Consider the following 18,169-nt stretch of genomic DNA (forward strand, 5'->3'; position numbering starts at 1 on the left):
GGACGCAGTGTCCGAGGGCCAGGCGCAGCACACGGTCTCGCTGAGCGAGCGTGCACCTATGGCCGTGCCTATGAATCCGCGCCGGCGAATGATGAAGAGCTAGAGGGAGACGTTTCTGAATATCGTGCCTGCGAAACTGAGCTTCGACAGCGGCTGGGACTGCACCACAGCAAACACCCCGTGAGCAGGGACAGGATTCCGCGCGTGGACGGGGATGGCAGAGTTCATGGGCTCGCCGGCTGTGTTCTTGCATGTAAGTGAACCTATTACCCTCCCATTTGTGCCGCAGTCTAATAAACCTCTCTCTCAAGATGTCTACAAGAATGCATCTCGCGGCGTTGCATCCGTCGGTCTCACTGCGTATGTTATGCGTGATCCCAATTCCAGTCTGTCTTGACAAAGTGATGTACCGTTTCCCCCCTTCCAGTCTGCTTGTCAATCACAAATTTGCGGCACATCTATACTGAGCAACAAAGCCGTCTGATGTATTATCGAATCCAACGAGATATCAGAAACACCTCGTAGCTGCTCTACGAAGTCATGGTAAGCAACGAGGTATCCCAGGGCAACTCAAAGGAAAGACTTAGAGCTCGTCTAGGAACAAGAGAGTATCTTGATAGCCAAGGCAGGGATTATCTCCAAGCTCAAGGAACGGACATCCATCCTGGCTGTTGCGAGCGCCGTCGAGTACAGGTATAAGCGTCAACCTACCCATCATGCGTGACATTGATCTCCCGTCCACCTTCGCTTTTCGTTTTGACCTGCTGCGCCACGCGTACTCCACCAAGCTGACGGATCCCTTGAAAGTCTCTATCGCAAATTTACTCAAGATCTCGTGAGGTTGTACCTGAACCACAGGACTTCCTAGTGAGTCAAAAGTCCCTAGTCACGTAGCACGAGACGCCGACGACGCCAACCTGAGTTTCCGAGGAAATACCTTACTATTCCGAGACCTTCTGACGAATCACTACAGTACTAGTGCGGTCGTGGAGGGCATTATTTCGACCCTATAGATCACGATACGTCCTTGCCATGTTTTTACTAGAATAATCTACTGATCTCGTATTCGCTTCTCCCCATAACAGCAGCGTAGCATCGTCTGGTTATGACACATGATCATCTATGTCATTCAGCTGTTGACGTGCGCGCCCAAATCGCTGGAAGTAGTAGACTTCTTAGGGCGAAGCCTCCGGCCAAGAAGTTTGATCCTAATGAGCTCGAAGCGCACGCTCGTCTGCTCCTCATCGCGGAATTTATTAATCGACGTCGAAGCCAAGCTTCAACGTTCAACGGCGACAACATCGTCCTTGCGGATGTCGGCACAGTTTAGTTTGTCCATGTTTTCCTCCAACGTAAGTCCCATCTGTGCGTCCCATATTCCACGGAAGTTTGACTGGTATCTAGTTTCAGGAGTTACTCATGCGACCAAGAGCTCATAGAAGAACACGACTCAGCTGAAACATGAGAAGTGTGGAGTCCTTGTTAGTTATCACCTGTGTCACGTCCATTATAATACTTCTAGGGGCGAGAAGTAGCGGTATACCTCATGATCAATCTCTTCTAATGGCCCCCCTCACAGCATTGTGCTTCTAAGAATTTGGCACGTCTCGTGCCTGGGCGTTCTACAGTGGCGGTCGAAGATTCCTCTACTCCATTCAAAGTTCTTCGGCTCCAAGGGTGCCTGCAGGGGGCCTTGACTTTGAGCTAGTCAGGACGCGTCACGAACTACTTATTCGCCTTACCTTTTAAGTCTTTAAAGTAAGCGCCGAAAACCAGCCTCGAACGTACCTCAAAAGGGGTTTAGCCGCCCTATCACTCATTTCGGTAAGCCGCTATTACCGTCCACCCGTTAACGATTTGTTGAGCACTGAGATGCAAAAGGTTCGTAAGATTATTCCTTGCAACCAACTACAACCAAGATCGTACAGATATCTGGGACTGACTACTAGCACTAAAAGGTAATAGTAGCCGCTATGATATAATCACAAACACGTAACTCGTACAACCCAGGGCCTTCAATCGAATCACAATTCCGACTCTTCGCATCTCACTGCTCCACTATTAACGGCAATGGCCGAAGAACTTCGACATTCTCTTATATTTCCTGACTTGTTTCCCCTATCCTCATTCACGACCACCACGATGATCTTGATACCACCCCCTCCCATCGACTTTGCTATCGACACCATCGATCACCACAAGAAACGACACAAGATCCGCCAGTACACCAAACTCAAAGCAACGGAATGGAGCGATCTTCAGGTGTGTCCCAACTTCATCCTCACTACTTCGACACGTACCCAGCTGACGACACGTTATACCGCTAGAAAACGATCCGTCCTTTCACGCGTACGCTCGATCGAACACGCCCCTTAGCAGACCAACGTCTCGAAGACTTACGAAGAATCAAAGCATATGTATGCCGCTCTACAACCTGCGAATGTTACATTGATCAGTCACAGGCCTTGCAACGATTGGGGTTTCTAACGCGCTACGTCAATGCGTGGCCTGTATTCTATTACCTGTTCATTCACTTTGCGGACCACGCACGTCATCGAAAGGAGCGTTCCAAAGTTATCCTCGTACGTGGCTTATCACCTACCTACTCCCAGCTGCCACAACCTTCATTAACAGAACAACTATCACGGTGGTGATCTTTCCTTGCTTCGCCACCTGGAGGGACAGATCGGGCCTAATCCCCAACCTGCTCCCGCTCCCTCTATTGTCTCATCCTTGGTACGTTCCACCCCTCGCGATCCGTTCGTTTCGTGAAATGACCCCTATCTCATCAGGAACGCGAACGCGATCACGTGATCATCGACCGTCGACTTTTGGACTTTCTTAGGCGTCAATGCGGAGTTGACCTCACTACCCATGTCCACGCATTTGTCCGTCTCGGCATTCGGACCCTATCGGATCTCGATCACGGGATTTTCCATGAGGATCCTCAATTTCTACCCACCTTCATCCGAAAACACAAGAAAAGTTTCGGGATGACTGCTTATGAAAGAGACATGTTTAGAGCCGCGTGCAGATCAAGGAAAGAGAGGCAGATTTAGAATAGCAGAACAATATCGTGTACATTAGTCATCCAACAATCAACGCAATACCCGTCTACAACCAATCTACAACAAAGGTAACGGGTCAATAACGGGCTTTGCCGCGCTACACTCGCTCGGCCCTGTTGTTTGTAGGCGTCCGTGGAGTGAGCGCTTAGCGTAGGCAGATGGGGTGATACTGATAGATGAATTGAAGACGTGCTGATAAATTTAATAAACAAACTTGACATATACCAATGTAGGCACATAGAAAAAAAGGACCTTGGGGCCGATGTCGTCCACGCTGATCCCTCAAATATTGTTCGTTGCAAAGGTTCATCCGATCAACGAGATAGCGAAATATTCTCGTGCATGCTCCACTTCTTGTTCGATGAATATCGGTTTTTCCAGTCCTACTACCCTGCACGCGAGCTTGCGATGACCGCGACCTTGCGCGATTCAACGAGAGGCTAGACATCGTCAACGGGACCGGATAGGGCCGGATGCATCGGATGTACTGTCGCCGAAGTTTACCTTATTAGCGAGGCAAAAGTCGTTCAAGGATGATGTCATTTGGATGACCAAAAAACAAGTCGAAGATGGTAAACTTTTCTCACACTCTTGGCGCCAAGAAAAGGTACAGAAAAGTTTAACTTTTTTCACAGTCGAAGAGGTCGGCGATGAGTCATCATTTTTCACCCCTTTTTGTGTGGTAGGGGAGCTACACAAAAGGATCCGAATTCCACGGCCGAAAAGGCCGCAGAAACGATTAGCATCATTGACACGTTTTTGCAGATCAAAAAGGCACCTTAAATGTTACCTTTTCCAAATGCAAACATGTTAACGTGATGACTTGCTTTTCTAGTCGAGAAAAGAAAGGAAAACATTTAAACATTTGCACGCCTTTTATCCGGATAAATAGTGATCCAGACATTATAACACTTCTACGCCTCTTTGATTCTAAATTTGGAAGGGGGATTCTCGGCTTTGTCTGCAGTGATGCACACGGACTGACTCTTTAGGTTCTGTTAATACCTCCTAAATTAATGCATCACTCTTCATTGTACAGTTTGATAGTAGAATCACAAGACATTTTCAGTCGGTAGTGTCACCTTTATGTCAATCCACGTTCACGTCCAGAGTTTTGGGGTTCAAGCTGAAGCTGAAGTTCTACGTATTGATTTCAGAGTAATACACGAACGAAGTAGTGGTATTGAAAATGGGGCATAACTCTCGTGCGCTAGACATGAGAAGGTTTCGACCAAAGCAGAAAAATCAGCTGAGTAGGGCCACTGCCCTCACTGTCGCTGTTATAAGTATCCAGCATCATGCTCCTTCCGATCTGGCGTATCTGCTTCTGGTTTATCGGGCATCCGCTCACCATGGGTCTCATTCAAAGATGTTGCACCCGCATCCTCGGTGAGCAGAGTGGTAGGGTCGCTCGAAGTTAGCGGACTGCTCTTGAACTTGCTACCCTTGGAACTGGGAGGCCTCGGCACCGGTGCACGCAGCTCTCGAGCACCTTCCGTCATGGGGGTAAACGCGAGACTGCTCGGAACAGGGACAGGGGCAGGTGACGGTGTAGCACCTTCTCTCATGCCGCGTTTCCGACCATAGAGATAAGCTTCGAGAGAAGGCGCCGGGGATACGCTGCGAGACGCGGGAGTGCTGGCAGTTCCGGGAATACGACCACTGAAAGAAGCCTTCTTCACGCGCTCAGGTGTGCTTAGATTATCGTCAGTTTCCATGGGAGAATCGGGTGAAGTGTCAGGAAAGCCGGCCGTAGGGCTAGGAGGAGCTTCCGGAATAGACTCGGCGACGACAGGCACTTCTTTCTGCTCGCTCTCTTTAGCCTCAGCGATATCCTGTCCAGCTTTCTCCAAGGTACGGCCACGGGGATGTTCATCGCGAGGAGTGGGGGGCGCACTAGTTGACCGCGAGAGGAAGCCGAAACCTTGGCCGAAATTCTTGCTCTTGAGCGCGATGGGTCGAAGAAGTGGAGTGCCGAAGGACCTCGCGCTAGGAGAAGGTGCGGGTATCTCCTTTTCTTGGCCAGTTGACGTCAAGTTAGGCGTGGAGTTCGAAGGAGGTAGTTTAGCTTTAGGCTCGGGTTTAGGGACAAAAGACGACACAGAACCTGCTCCCTCGGAGTCAAATTCGTCATAGATCTCTTCACCGATGAGTTCTATCATAAAAGGTCAGTTTGTGCTTTATCTAACGAACGCGCTAGGCTCTCACCTTCCAGTACGTCTTCGAGAGTGATGATGCCCAGAGGGTTGATGGCAGGGTCAATAGTCTGTAGGAGCTGCTCTGCGCCTTTCTTAGCGAGAACTGCGTCAGCAGGCATTGATTGTTCAGCGGGACCTTTAATGGGTTTCATTACACCCATCTCAAGGTCGGGTTGGCGCTGGGCACGAACACGGGGACGCCCACGCCCTCGGCCTCGCGCGCTATTTGTACGTCTAGGTCCGTGAGCGTAATCGTGCTCGACAACCCCATCGTTGCGCTGAGGGTCTCCGATTCCATTCCCCATAGGTTCAGCAAAAGTTACCTCTCTCCCCTTGATGGATTTATTATCGGCATCCCCTTCCGTATACTCGGTGGCTTCATCTTCATCACTCGAAGAGTCTGAATCGAGCCCGACCCGTTCGCGGAGACGTTGGGTAAGAGTACGTTTGACGACTTTCTTTACCGAAGCAGCCTTCTCCTCGCTGTAGCGAGAGACGATGGCCATGTGCGATCGACCCTCTTGGAATCTATCGAGGATGCCAAGAAGAGACTCGTTGTTGGGTACAAACATGATCCGGTTAAGAGGCAAGTTACGAAGAGGGGTCGCATCTGTGCTAACACGTTAGCAGCGGTAGCAGCTGGTAGAGCTTTATCGACTAACCTTTCGGGTCCAGAAGAACGCAGTGCTTGACGAGCAAGACACCGAGAATCTTCTTCACCTTCTGCTTACGGCCGGTATAATCCATCGCGATCTCGACCTCTTCGTAGACTGGGACGCGACTGTGACCTGTTTGACATGTTTTCTTCAAAAGTTCATAGTCAAGGCGAGCATCAATGGATAGCATGAAGACGTCGTCGATTTGTGTCATGGCCTAAAGGTGAATGTGAGAAAGGGTGGGTAACAAGAGGCGGGGGGAGGGGACGAACCTGACTGACGACCTTCTCTTGAAGATCGAGCGTGGCTCCGATGATCGTGACCGTGTCTGTCTTGAGATCGCCGCCGTGTGCAGACATGGCAGAATGCATGGCAATAAGTTCCTTTAACTCTGAAATAAAATTAGCGAATATATGCGGTCTGACAGAATGCCACATACCTGCTCTCCGATAGATGATACCATGATGAGAGCCAAGTACAAATTCAAGAAATTTGGCTACAGGCCAGGATACAATACCCTACAACACATTTAGTAACGCGAGTTGTGGTCTGTGTTGTTAAACCTACCAAAGCGAAGATCAACACCTTGGTGAATCCCGCCATTTTCGCACCGAGGTAAAGACCATGGCGAGTACAGAGAGATTGCGGGATAATCTCCGAGAAGCTAAAAGGAAAATGTTCGAGTTAGATACAACATTGTGAGCAACGTAGAGAATAGTGGATAAACTGGCAAGGTAAACGCCGATGCCCATTTCCACCAATCACGACACAGCAACTCCCATACATTGTCAGCGGCGCGAAGGGGGTGTGAAGGGACGTGGGGAAGAACGGCGTGACGTCACGCTCATGCGAACGCACTGGGAAAGGTGTAAGAGGGAACTTACATAACGATAAGCACTGTACTGACGACAACACTCTGCGGACCACCACCCAAAATGGGGTCGGAGATGACAGGAAGCGTTTCGTTGACAATCATGTTTGCAAGAAGCAAAGTGACCAGCAGTAGGTGACCGTTTTTGCGGATTGGCATGATTTTCTCCGCGTACTTCTTTTGCTCACTGTGAGAATGTTATTGAACAAAGACCAATAACATCGCGAAGCGAGGGATAGCTTACGGAGTACCGCTCAGGCTAAGTACATTGAGCTGCGTTTCGTCTAAACTCATATAGCCTAGAGTCAAACCGGCAAATACACCAGATAGTAAGACGAGGATAGGTATAAGGGTTGCGAAGACGATGAACTCGACACTACTATGGTCGAGTGTCGTGGCTCGTTTGGCCCAGGTATGCAGCCTGGAGGGGTCGTCGGCGTCGCCGCGGACGACACGAGAGAGGTTGGGCACATATTGGGACGCTACTGAGAATAAGGTCAGGAGTAGACGGGAGGAGTGTTGGGTCCGGAGTAGTGGCGGTGGTACCATTCGAGGGGCGGAAACGGAGCGCGGGGGGCAAGGAGAACCTTTGTCAAGCCGAGGACCCGCGAGCTTATAACTTACGATGTCAACACTAAATTGGATGTCACCGTTGTTGCGCCGTTATTACGTAAAAGAGAAGGTTAAATGAGTCTGGAATGCGGAGAAGTGCCTGGCATGTCACGCTCGGCCCACAGCGGTCCACAGCGGTCCATTCGTAGAATGTCCCCGTGTCAAAAGTGGAGATCATAGAGACACATATCACGCCTCGTGCTATTGATTTGACGTTACTGGCTGCAGTGGTAAAAGGCAATGAACCTGCTTCTCCGTGAGTGCACGGTCCCCACTTTAGCAGCTCGGTTATCATGTTCAAATCGAGGATTTGCCCCGAGGTAAAGGGGTCTCCCGTTCGGACACTGAGGTCATCTGCGGGCGACTGGCGCTGGCGGAAATGATGTCGTGTACATATTGCGGCGATCAATTCTCGGGTAGCCCTACTGGTGACTCGGACGCGCTGCTTTGGTTGGCTCAGAAACTGTGTTTTACAGCAGACGCAGCACCGAGCTGTGATTGCGCAGAATGGTGATGGCGGTGCACGTTCTAGGGCGGGAGCTTATCGGAAAGGAACTATCTTCCGTTGGCTCGGAACCTTGCAGAGAACCTATAGGGCGTAATAATTTGTATGTATGACCTGCGATAGAACGTGTAGGGCGTGTGTACTGCACATATCCAAACCCTGTATCCATTCCTCTGACGACACAGGACAACAGTGGACACGAGTAGGGACTCGGAGGTGGGCGTTCATGCACCCTGGATCTGCGAAACGTTTGGCCTCGGAGCATCCTAATGGGTACATTGGGCCCCTGTGCAATTGCCCCGACGAAAGGCTGAAACCCGGAAGATACCGACACCACAGCCTCATCGGCGTCATGTCAGCGCATAACGGCCTGCTGCTTGCGTCATGCGTAGGGAGGCCGATCACGTCCCGAAGTCGTCGCCGGCTCGCCGCGCGTCAGCCAGACGATGCTCTACTTAGTCTCCGGTCCTCAGACACTTGTCGGATAAGTCTATCCTCTGACGCTCCTTTCACGGCCAATGCTCTCTGCCACGCAGTCAACACTGCAGCGCTCTTTGCGATGTCGTAACTTATCTCGCGTCGGCCCATTTCCTCGGTCTCTTTCTACCGAAGCACCGACTTCGTCTTCCGGTAGCCCGAGAAGACTTCGCAAGTATGCTCGAAGGACCGCCTACCTTGGGCTAGGGCTTGGAGCCGTCCTGCTGGCCGATAAGGAGTTCAATGCATCTGCGATAGGCAGGAATCTCCGGACGCTCTATACTGTGAGTCTCTACAAAGCTCCTTCTCTTCGCTCGTGCCGAGGACGGCTGCAGATTTTCGTGCAATGAAGTCGTACCAGGGCCGCGGTTTTACGCGTTATGGCCGCGAAAGCGTCTCTGACATTGCTTCTGGACTGCTTCTATTGCCTTCGCATGGATGTGTATGGCGCAAACGAGCCTTTTCTTGCGTGTTTGCTGACCATGGCTTCTTTGGAACTCTAGTGTGCGGCGATCTCCATCGATTACAAGCTCAATTTCAAGCCAGAAAAGGCCGACCAGATTCCACTGCTTCACGAACGTGTCGCACAACGAATGTATGACCTATTCACTTTGAACGGTGGCTTATACATCAAAATGGGTTCGTGCTATTGTGTGGATATCTTTGAGGCGATGGCGTCTGACCTTGCTGTTTTAGGGCAAGCTATAGGTGCGAATGCACCCCTGATGCCACGCCCAATGCAGGACAAGTTCGGACGCCTGTTTGATGACGCACCCCAGATTCCATACGAGAGTGTATTGGCTGTCTTCAAGAAGGAGTTCGGCCGTCCACCAGCCGGCCCGGACGGACTTTTTGAGGAGTTCGAAGAGCAGGCCATGGCCAGCGCGAGTGTTGCGCAGGTGCACAAGGCGAAGACGAAGGATGGGCGTTGGGTCGCCGTGAAGATCCAGAAGCCGGATGTGTCGAGGCAGATTAATTATGACCTGACGGCTTTCAAGGCTGTGATGTGGATGTTCGAGCATTGGGTGTTTGATCTCCCGGTGTATTTCGTCGCTGGTGCGTTTCATGAATTCATCATGCAAAACCTTGTTTTGTCATAGGCAGAACACAGGAATTTTGCTTGTTTCTGTTCGAGGCTAACGCCGATCGGTAGATTTCATTACGGATCATCTCAAGCAGGAGCTGGACTTCGTGCAGGAGGCGACGAACTCGCGGACGATGGCTGCCTTCGTTGCGGCCGAGCCACGGTTGGCGCAGCAAGTGCATATACCCAAGGTGTACCCGGAGTACTCATCAAAAAGGATCATGACGGCGGAGTGGATTGATGGCGTCCGGCTCAGCAACCGCGCGTCGATTCGGAAACTGATGGGCGAACGGGATAAAGACGCACAGGCTGCGCAGCTGCCGCCCCATCTCGAGGGCGTAAGGCTGCAAGGCGGCGTCCGTGCGGTCATGCAGTCGATGGTGGAGCTATTCTCGGCGCAAATGTTCAGCTGGGGATGGGTGCACTGTGACCCGCACCCAGGTAATATCATTATTCGGCCACACCCCGAGAGGCCGGGCAAGCCGCAGCTCGTGCTCCTTGATCATGGGCTGTACGTGCGCGTGCAGGAGCCATTCCGCCGACAGTATGCGACGCTGTGGAGGGGTCTGCTCGCGGCGGACTTCAAGGCGATCGAGGGTGTAATTACGCAGTGGGGCTTTGGCGCACCGGATTTGTTCGCTAGTGCGACGCTCATGAGGCCTATCAAGCTGCGGGGGCAGAAGCCAAGGAAGGGGGGAGTTCCAATGGCGGAGCTCAATCAGTATGATCATGGTGTTATGATGAAGGCCAGGCTAAAGGAATTCTTGACGGATACCGATAAAATGCCCAAGGAGCTTATTTTCCTTGGTCGGAACATGAGGTATGTGACATAGCTAATGCGTTCATTTGTGATGCTAAACCTGTGGAATCTACCGCAGAATCGTCCAGGGTAATAACCAGGCACTTGGATCTCCCGTCAACCGCATCAAAATTACTGGATACTGGGCCTCGCGATCTCTTGTGACCATGCCGAGTCTGACGCTGTCCGAGCGGATACGGGAGTACTGGCATTACTTCATTTTCCAGACGGTCATGCTCTCGATCGACACTGCTTTCTGGCTAAGCAAACTTAACGAGATGACACGCCGTTTTCTGGGTCTCAAGACGGAGAGTTTCGAGGACGAGTTAGAGCGCTCGATGCGGGGCTACGCAAAGACCCATATGGGTGTGGACGTCGCGCCCGACGCGTTTAACGGATAGACACATAGATATTCAGTGACATAGACATACCCTAGCTCACCTATGCATCCGTACTATAGTACTTATAGCTACATTATTCCAATCTAAGTTGTAGCATATGATAATTGTCCCACTCCGAATAAAGCATTGTAAAGAAATCCAGACGGTGATGAATGGTCTCGGGTGTTTGTTAGCCGCCGCACCATACATTGCCCCATCGATCCTGCGATGTGCCTGTTATGCCTTCGCCGATGACGCCTGCGTCGCCGCTGTCGATGAAACCCACTCCATAGCTCATGTTGGCGCCGTATTGCGGGGTTGGACACGAGAAACCAAGGAAGTACGGACATGAACGGTCCGCAGCGTTGCAGGTTTCGAGGCAGGGGAGGAGGGACGTATAGGAATACGAAGCGTTGGGAAAGAGAGGGTTCCTTGTTGGAGATCCGCTGGGCTGGGGGAGGAGTGCTGAGACGGGAGCGTTGGGTTCATTTGAGCCTGTGTCTGCAGGGGATCGCTCGGTGCAGCGAGGGAAGGAGGTGGAGCAGAGCCAGCGGTGGTATGCGCGTTGGCAGTTGGCGCACGTCTGGATAGGCGAGTAGAGGTCGCGGCCGCAGCCGAAGGTGAGGAGCATGGTGGTGAAGTTGGTCATGTAGGAGAGCAAGGGGGTGGATATGCTGTCTGGGAGGTTTTGGGAGGTGTATGCGAATGCGGTGTCTTGGTCTGGTGATGGGGGCAGTGGGACGGCGTAAGCTACGTTGGAGCACCATGGTATTGAGTGTGCAAGGGGGCACGGGAATTCAGCTGTGATGATGTATGAGCTCGTGTCCGGACGAGTACAATTAAGTACTTACAGGACTTGGTAACGAAGTTGAGGGGGCCGCTCACTTGTGTTCCGTTCTGGATAACGTACATGGTGTAATTGGTACTGGGGTTGAGATCGCTCACGAGCCATTGGTATCTCCAGCCATCTTCATCTCTGACCCAGGGCTGCTGACTCGTGATGTTGCCGGCTGTCTGAGCTGACGTTAGGCTGCACCCTGTCTGGGGTATTGTTGTCAGTGATGCGTCGCCGACTACCAACGTGAAGTTTGTCAGGGAAGGAGGGGAGTCGGGGAGGGAGGCGCTGGCTGCTGGAAGGGTATAGTTTGGGTACTGAGGCTGGTCGATGTGGATATCTGCGAACGGTGCAGAGAAGATGATCGCTTGGTTGGAAGTGGAGTCGCCGAACCAGGGTAGAGCATCGGCTAGTCTGTGCATTGGTTCTGTACAGAGTTAGACGACAACCTAGAAGAAGTGCAGAGTGCATGCGTACCAGAGTCTGTGACGCCAATCTCAAAGGGTGTTTGTCCGAGGTTGGTGGCCGATAGTACAGCGCCATTGGGAGCCGTTCCTGTCCAGCTACCGTAGCCATCTTTGAGATTGATTTGGTAGACGTCGCCTCCAGATGATGGACCAGGGTCAGCTATTGAGGTGTCGTTTGTGATGTAAAAGGTTGGTGGGGATGAGTCGGAGCATTGTGCAACAGAGACGGAGAGCTGGGAGGAAGAGGGCAGTCGGTAAAGCAGAGAGGAGGAATCTGGGGTGACGGGCGTGAGGGAGTTGAGGGAGAGTGATTGCGTTGTCTGAGCGTCGGCCAGCGATGCAAGGAGAATGCAAACGAGGGTGGGGGTGAATCGAAATCGGCTGAGGGCATGTCGAATGTCGCGAGCCATAGTATGTCTTCGGGAGCAGTAGAGCGTCGAGGACGGGGCTGCCAAAGTCACGAGGGACGTGTATGAGCCCTGCCAAATCGGGTTTTGAGATCACCTTGACTCGTGCGGATGATTCTGGCCAGGTCGACTTATCGCGCTCTCTCTCGTCCACTCCTCACCAGAGTACACCAGAGACCGTTCAGGATGTCCGACACACCGCCTAGCGCAAAAACACCCAACGATCCCTCCACCCCCGCGCCCGAGGAACCCAATGCACCCTCGAAAAGTTCTGGTCCGTCTACCCATCCTCTGTCCGGTGTTATTGCACGGAGATCTAATCTTTACATGTAGCCAAAAAGGAGGCGAAGAGGCTAGAGAAGGAGGCAAAACTCGCTGCCAAGCAGGCAAAGGTCATTGCTAACACACCGGCCGGTGACAAGAAGGCAAAAGTCACGAAGGAGAAGAAGGAAGCTGAGGCTGCCTTCGTTAACCTCACGCCAAAGGGAGAGAAGAAGGGTGAGTTGTATAATTCTGGTTGTATGCGTTACAAGCACTAAGTGTTCCAGACCTCTCTGAGCCTATGGCTGCCGGTTACAACCCCATCGCTGTCGAGGCTGCATGGTACGACTGGTGGGAGGCACAAGGCTACTTCAAGCCCCAGTTGACCAAAGAGGGCACCGCCAAACCAGAAGGTCTTTTCGTCATCCCTGCACCTCCCCCGAACGTTACGGGTAGTCTGCACATGGGCCACGCCCTCACTATCGCCCTTCAAGACTGTTTGATTCGATGGTGAGCATGGAGCTTCACCCCGTGTTCGCGGTACTCATCTACCATAGGAATCGCATGCTGGGCAAGACCACTCTCTACGTTCCTGGCTTCGATCACGCTGGAATATCAACTCAGTCCGTCGTTGAGAGACGCCTTTTCAAGAAGGAGGGCAAGACGCGTCATGACCTCGGACGCGAAAGGTTCTTGGAGACTGTCATGGACTGGAAAGAAGAGTAAGCATCACTACAGTTTTCATTTCCAACGCGTCTGACAATGTACAAGCTACCAAGCACGTATCACGAACCAATTGCGTCGGCTTGGAGGTAGTTTCGACTGGGACCGTGTCGCGTTCACCATGAACCCTGTGCGTGATGATCATACTGTTCGGAAATTGCGCTAAACTCCTAAGGGTAGATGCTCTCAAAAGCTGTCGTTGAGACTTTCTGCCGGCTCCACGAGGATGGAATCATATACCGCGCCAACCGTCTCGTCAACTGGTGTGTCAGGCTAAACACCACTCTTTCCAACCTCGAGGTCGATCAAAAGCAGTTGACGGGACGAACAATGCTTAACGTTCCTGGATATGACCCGAAAGAGAAGTTCGAGTTCGGTGCCATCACGTCGTTTGCGTACCAAATAGAGGGCTCAGGTATGTTCGCGCGCGTATGGCAGGAAACTTTTATTGAAATTGGATAGATGAGAAGATCATTGTTGCTACGACGCGTCCGGAGACTATGCTTGGAGATACTGCTATTGCTGTTCATCCTGCAGACCCCAGGTACACGGTATGTCTTCATGCTCCCTTTAGACCGCCCTTGGGCACAATCTTATGCGACATTTCAGCATCTGCATGGCAAATTTGCTCTTCACCCTTTCGTGGACCGTCGGATACCCATTGTCGCGGACGACATCGTTGTTGACATGGAGTTCGGTACCGGCGCTGTCAAGATTACGCCTGCTCATGATCCCAACGATTATGATGTCGGCACGCGGCATAAACTTGAGTTTATTAACATCCTCAATGACGATGGTACCTTGAATGCCAACGCCGGCGAGAAATTCAAGGTCTGTAAAATCGTTTTTGGTGTAATATCGTTTATTTACATCTCACCAGGGCATGAAACGATTCCATGCCCGTGTTGCCGTCATCAAAGCCCTTACGGACGCTGGTCTGTTTATTGAGACAAAGGACAACCCTATGCAGATTCCTATCTGCAGGTGAGCTTATTACGTTAAGCACGTATATGCACCATAGCTGACGCCGAGCCAGTAAATCTGGAGATATTATCGAGCCCGTCTTGAAGCCTCAATGGTGGGTTAACTGCCAGCCATTGGCGGAGGCCGCGCTCCAGGTGCGTTATGCCATCGTCCAAAACCGCACCTTATTCTAAAGCAATGATTATAGCGTACAAATGCCGGGGAACTCGAGATCAACCCCAAGCAATCGGAAGGTGACTGGCATCGCTGGCTCGGTGGTATCCAGGACTGGTGTATCTCTCGTCAGCTCTGGTGGGGACACCGGTGTCCAGCGTACTTTGTCCGTATTGAAGGAAATCAGAATGACGTATGGAAGCCTCTTTCTACTATTTACCGCGCGCGCTGACTTCGTAAAGGTTAATGACGGCAAGAACTGGGTTGTCGGCCGGACGCTTGAGCAGGCGACTGAGCGCGCGAAGGTTGTTGCCGACGGCGCCAAGTTCACACTCGAGCAGGACGAAGACGTGTTGGATACTTGGTTCTCTTCTGGTTTGTGGCCGTTCTCGACCTTGGGTTGGCCAGAGAAGGTATTATTTATGCGCTGCAGATGATTTTGGTTCTGGTCTCATAATTTTCTCTAGACTGCGGATATCCAGACATTCTACCCAACCAGCGTCTTGGAGACCGGATGGGACATCCTGTTCTTCTGGGTCGCCCGTATGGTCATGCTCGGTATCTACCTCACGGACAAGGTTCCCTTCTCCGAAGTGTACTGTCACGCCATGATTCGCGATGCACACGGACGGAAGATGAGCAAGTCGCTCGGCAACGTCATCGACCCCATCGATGTTATCCAAGGACTGCCTCTCCCGGATCTGCACAACAAGCTGTATGAGGGCAACCTGGACGAAAAGGAGGTTCAGAAGGCGATTGTTGGCCAGAAGAAGGATTATCCGAAGGGCATTCCGGAATGTGGGACTGATGGGTTGCGGTTCGCGCTATGTGCGTACTCTGGGGGAGGTACGAGTTCGAGGTCCTCTGTGCGCGTGAATAATCCTGACGTGGTTATGTGTTGACTTCAGGACGTGACATCAACTTGGAGATTCTTCGCGTTGAAGGATACCGAAAGTTTTGTAACAAGATCTTCAACGCCACGAAGTTTGCTATGCTCAAGTTGGAGGGCGATTTTATCCCGGAGCCTATTGCTAAGGTATAATATTTAAATTTACACCGCAATGTATGTGCTAACGTCTCCTAGCCGACTGGAAAGGAAAGTCTGGTGGAGAAATGGATCCTTCACAAGCTCAACATCGCCGCGACGGAGGTCAACAAGACACTCACGGAACGTAACTTCATGGCGGCCACCAACGCCGCTTACAACTTCTGGTTGTATGAGCTCTGCGATGTTTACATCGTATGTCCGCTCTCTGGCTATGTGAATGTGGCTCTGACCATTTGTTCTAGGAAGCGATGAAACCCATGACAGATGCCTCGGCGTCGGCAGAAAGACGCGTTTCTGCTCAGCAGACGCTGTACACATGTTTGGACCATGGCCTCCGTTTGCTTCATCCCTTCATGCCATTCGTGACTGAGGAGCTTTGGCAACGCTTGCCGCGTCGCCCTCAAGACAGCACGCCATCTATCATGTTGGCGCCGTACCCGCAGAATGTTGGTTTGACCAGTAGTTGTTGCATTGCAGAACGTGGTTAACAAGGGTTTTGCAGGACTCGGCATTCGAGAATTCCGACGCTGAGAAGGATTTCGACACTGTCTTCTCCGTGCTTCGTACGGGACGGTCGTTGGCGGCGTCTTACAACTTGCAGTCGAACATACAGAGTACGTCGACTTTCCTTTTATCCATATCTTACTAACGAGACAGCGCGGTTCTCCAGTCTTCATTCACGTGCAGAACCCGAACGATCAAGCTCTCATGGATGATCATGTCTCCACCATCGTTGCTCTCACCAAGGGCTGCACTAAAGTTACCGTTGTTCGGGATAACACTGAGATACCACCGGGATGCGGGTCTGCTGTTGTCACGTCGAAAATAACCTCCCACGTCCTTGTTCGGGTAAGTGATATTTATATGTATGCACTACATGCGAAGGTGCTCAACCTTCTGGACAGGGCTTGGTCGACCTAGATGCTGAGATAGCCAAATGCGACAAGAAGCTGGATCTTGCGCGGCTCAACCTTGGCAAGCTGGAGAAGATCTTGTTGCAAGCTGACTACGCCACTGCTGTTCCTTTGACAGTTCAGGAGGCAAATGCTGAGAAGGTTAGTGGCGCGACTTGTTTTCTGTTTGGTTCGAGGCTTACACCTTTGGCAGAAAAACACTCTCGAGGCTGAGGTATCTAACTTGCAACAGTCCAAGGACATGTTCATGGCTCTGAAATGATTGTAGCATCTGTATATCTCAACTTGAGTCCACACATTGTTTTGTAGTCTGATATCCATATGTACTAACTTTAGCAATTTTACTAATATGGATTAGAGGTGAACTAGCACCGGATTTTTGACCTCCAAATTAGCTGCAATCACATGGTTGATTTTGCTAAAATACTGTAGTTTTTTGACCTTAGGTTTGGTCCTCTGTCCACCCCCCTTGCTAACTGAACCTCCAGGGGGTGGACAGCCACCCTCTAGTCAGGCCATCAAACTTAGGCAGGGGGACACATCAGGAAAATTGAAGGCATCTTGGCGGCCTTGTTGTCTTGGTGAAAATTGGGCCAAAAGTCGCCAGTCACACTATGTCACACCCATGCATAAAACCATGTTCTTCATTTATTTGAGGCTAATTCTCCTACATGGGGATTCCTATATATTAACCATTGCTTTCCCTTGCAGAGTAACAATTACAAGCTGGGGAATGGCTTGAGAACATGGACTTGAATGAACTTGGCTGTTACATGACCCGCATTATTTGTGTGATATGTCACAGTTTTAGTCACATTCGCAAAGCAAACTTGGTGAATTTCTTTTTTTTCTGAACGGCTTTCGGCCTGGTTGGGCTTTTGGCGGTTGTACAGGCCTGCCGAAGCCTGTACAACCCTGTACAGGCTTCGGCAAGCTCATTCCAGGCACTTCTAAGGTCCCTGATGCATACCCTTCAATAGGCATAAATATGAGTAAATTACTAGAAAATATTAAACAAATCCTATCCAAAGTATTCTGATAGCCTATGTTACCATTATTGCTTGTTAGACACCCCAGCTAATTGCTCAAGTTGTTCCTTCTATCTGGGTACTTGCAGGGGAATGGAGACCACATCAGGCTCATTATCTATGCCAGGGGCCATGACAGAACCCAGAGCCCCCAGAACTCAATCAGTGAGACTGTGGGAACTCAACCATGTTAAGTACTTTAGCTGGAAAAGCACCAATGAGTATAAAGCATGTGGGAGCAGTATTGGAGGGCCAAGCACAACAGCCTGAGCACCTGTGCCAATGACCAGCTTGAGGCTGGTTCACTTTGTGTCAACATGAGGAACATTATTGAGAGTGCTGCTGGGACCTTAGTCAAAGTGTATACAGCACCTTATTTTCCATTACTGTACTTTTTTGACCTTAAGTTTGCAGTGGCGTGAGAATTTGGACTTTAAATACACTTTCCTTAACTGTTTGTCCCCCCCTGTAAGTTTGGAGGGCCAAGCTGAGGGTGGACAAGGTTCGTGTTGAGGGATTGCACCAGCAACCTCAATACCAATTGAAAAAAATGACCATGAGGTGGCATTGCTAGCACATTTGCCTATATTCCTGGCACAAGCATTCTCAGAAACATCCCTGACATTGGCACAAAGGGAATCAATCTCAAGCTGAAATTGTTAGCACATGCACTCGAGCCACCGCATACATTCCTTGGGC

General features: G+C 51.0%; 5 protein-coding genes across 5 annotated transcripts; 3 read left to right on the top strand and 2 right to left on the bottom strand.

Moving 5' to 3' along the window:
- Positions 1 to 2,142: 2,142 nt before the first annotated feature.
- CONPUDRAFT_156976 (uncharacterized protein) lies at positions 2,143 to 3,059 on the top strand (the record flags this gene model as incomplete). The annotated part of the gene is made up of 5 exons (XM_007773945.1): positions 2,143 to 2,262; positions 2,328 to 2,417; positions 2,463 to 2,582; positions 2,635 to 2,736; positions 2,793 to 3,059. 5 exons carry the CDS (start codon positions 2,143 to 2,145, stop codon positions 3,057 to 3,059), a joined length of 699 nt encoding a protein of 232 aa, XP_007772135.1.
- Positions 3,060 to 4,184: 1,125 nt separating this feature from the next.
- On the bottom strand, positions 4,185 to 7,359 carry CONPUDRAFT_138985 (DUF21-domain-containing protein). Its single transcript, XM_007773946.1, has 8 exons — positions 7,038 to 7,359; positions 6,807 to 6,980; positions 6,490 to 6,586; positions 6,362 to 6,440; positions 6,195 to 6,313; positions 5,929 to 6,139; positions 5,277 to 5,876; positions 4,185 to 5,223 (listed from the first exon to the last, which is right to left on the bottom strand). Exons 1-8 carry the CDS (start codon positions 7,340 to 7,342, stop codon positions 4,349 to 4,351), a joined length of 2,460 nt encoding a protein of 819 aa, XP_007772136.1. The 5' UTR covers positions 7,343 to 7,359; the 3' UTR covers positions 4,185 to 4,348.
- Positions 7,360 to 8,767: 1,408 nt separating this feature from the next.
- Positions 8,768 to 10,671, top strand: CONPUDRAFT_156978 (ABC1-domain-containing protein; the record flags this gene model as incomplete). The annotated part of the gene is made up of 5 exons (XM_007773947.1): positions 8,768 to 8,827; positions 8,891 to 9,026; positions 9,084 to 9,443; positions 9,541 to 10,291; positions 10,350 to 10,671. 5 exons carry the CDS (start codon positions 8,768 to 8,770, stop codon positions 10,669 to 10,671), a joined length of 1,629 nt encoding a protein of 542 aa, XP_007772137.1.
- A 169-nt stretch (positions 10,672 to 10,840) lies between these two features.
- Positions 10,841 to 12,362, bottom strand: CONPUDRAFT_61634 (uncharacterized protein; the record flags this gene model as incomplete). The annotated part of the gene is made up of 3 exons (XM_007773581.1): positions 10,841 to 11,451; positions 11,502 to 11,912; positions 11,963 to 12,362. 3 exons carry the CDS (start codon positions 12,360 to 12,362, stop codon positions 10,841 to 10,843), a joined length of 1,422 nt encoding a protein of 473 aa, XP_007771771.1.
- Positions 12,363 to 12,531: 169 nt separating this feature from the next.
- On the top strand, positions 12,532 to 16,826 carry CONPUDRAFT_84140 (uncharacterized protein). Its single transcript, XM_007773948.1, has 20 exons — positions 12,532 to 12,633; positions 12,693 to 12,857; positions 12,908 to 13,130; positions 13,178 to 13,342; positions 13,392 to 13,473; positions 13,524 to 13,758; positions 13,806 to 13,894; positions 13,953 to 14,174; positions 14,224 to 14,327; positions 14,380 to 14,461; positions 14,515 to 14,673; positions 14,723 to 14,893; positions 14,948 to 15,326; positions 15,389 to 15,516; positions 15,565 to 15,720; positions 15,771 to 15,974; positions 16,031 to 16,142; positions 16,199 to 16,377; positions 16,434 to 16,583; positions 16,636 to 16,826. Exons 1-20 carry the CDS (start codon positions 12,546 to 12,548, stop codon positions 16,702 to 16,704), a joined length of 3,162 nt encoding a protein of 1,053 aa, XP_007772138.1. The 5' UTR covers positions 12,532 to 12,545; the 3' UTR covers positions 16,705 to 16,826.
- The last annotated feature ends 1,343 nt before the right edge of the window (positions 16,827 to 18,169 follow it).

The sequence above is a fragment of the Coniophora puteana genome (assembly GCF_000271625.1).
Source record: "Coniophora puteana RWD-64-598 SS2 unplaced genomic scaffold CONPUscaffold_11, whole genome shotgun sequence".
Classification (NCBI taxonomy): Eukaryota; Fungi; Basidiomycota; class Agaricomycetes; order Boletales; family Coniophoraceae; genus Coniophora; species Coniophora puteana.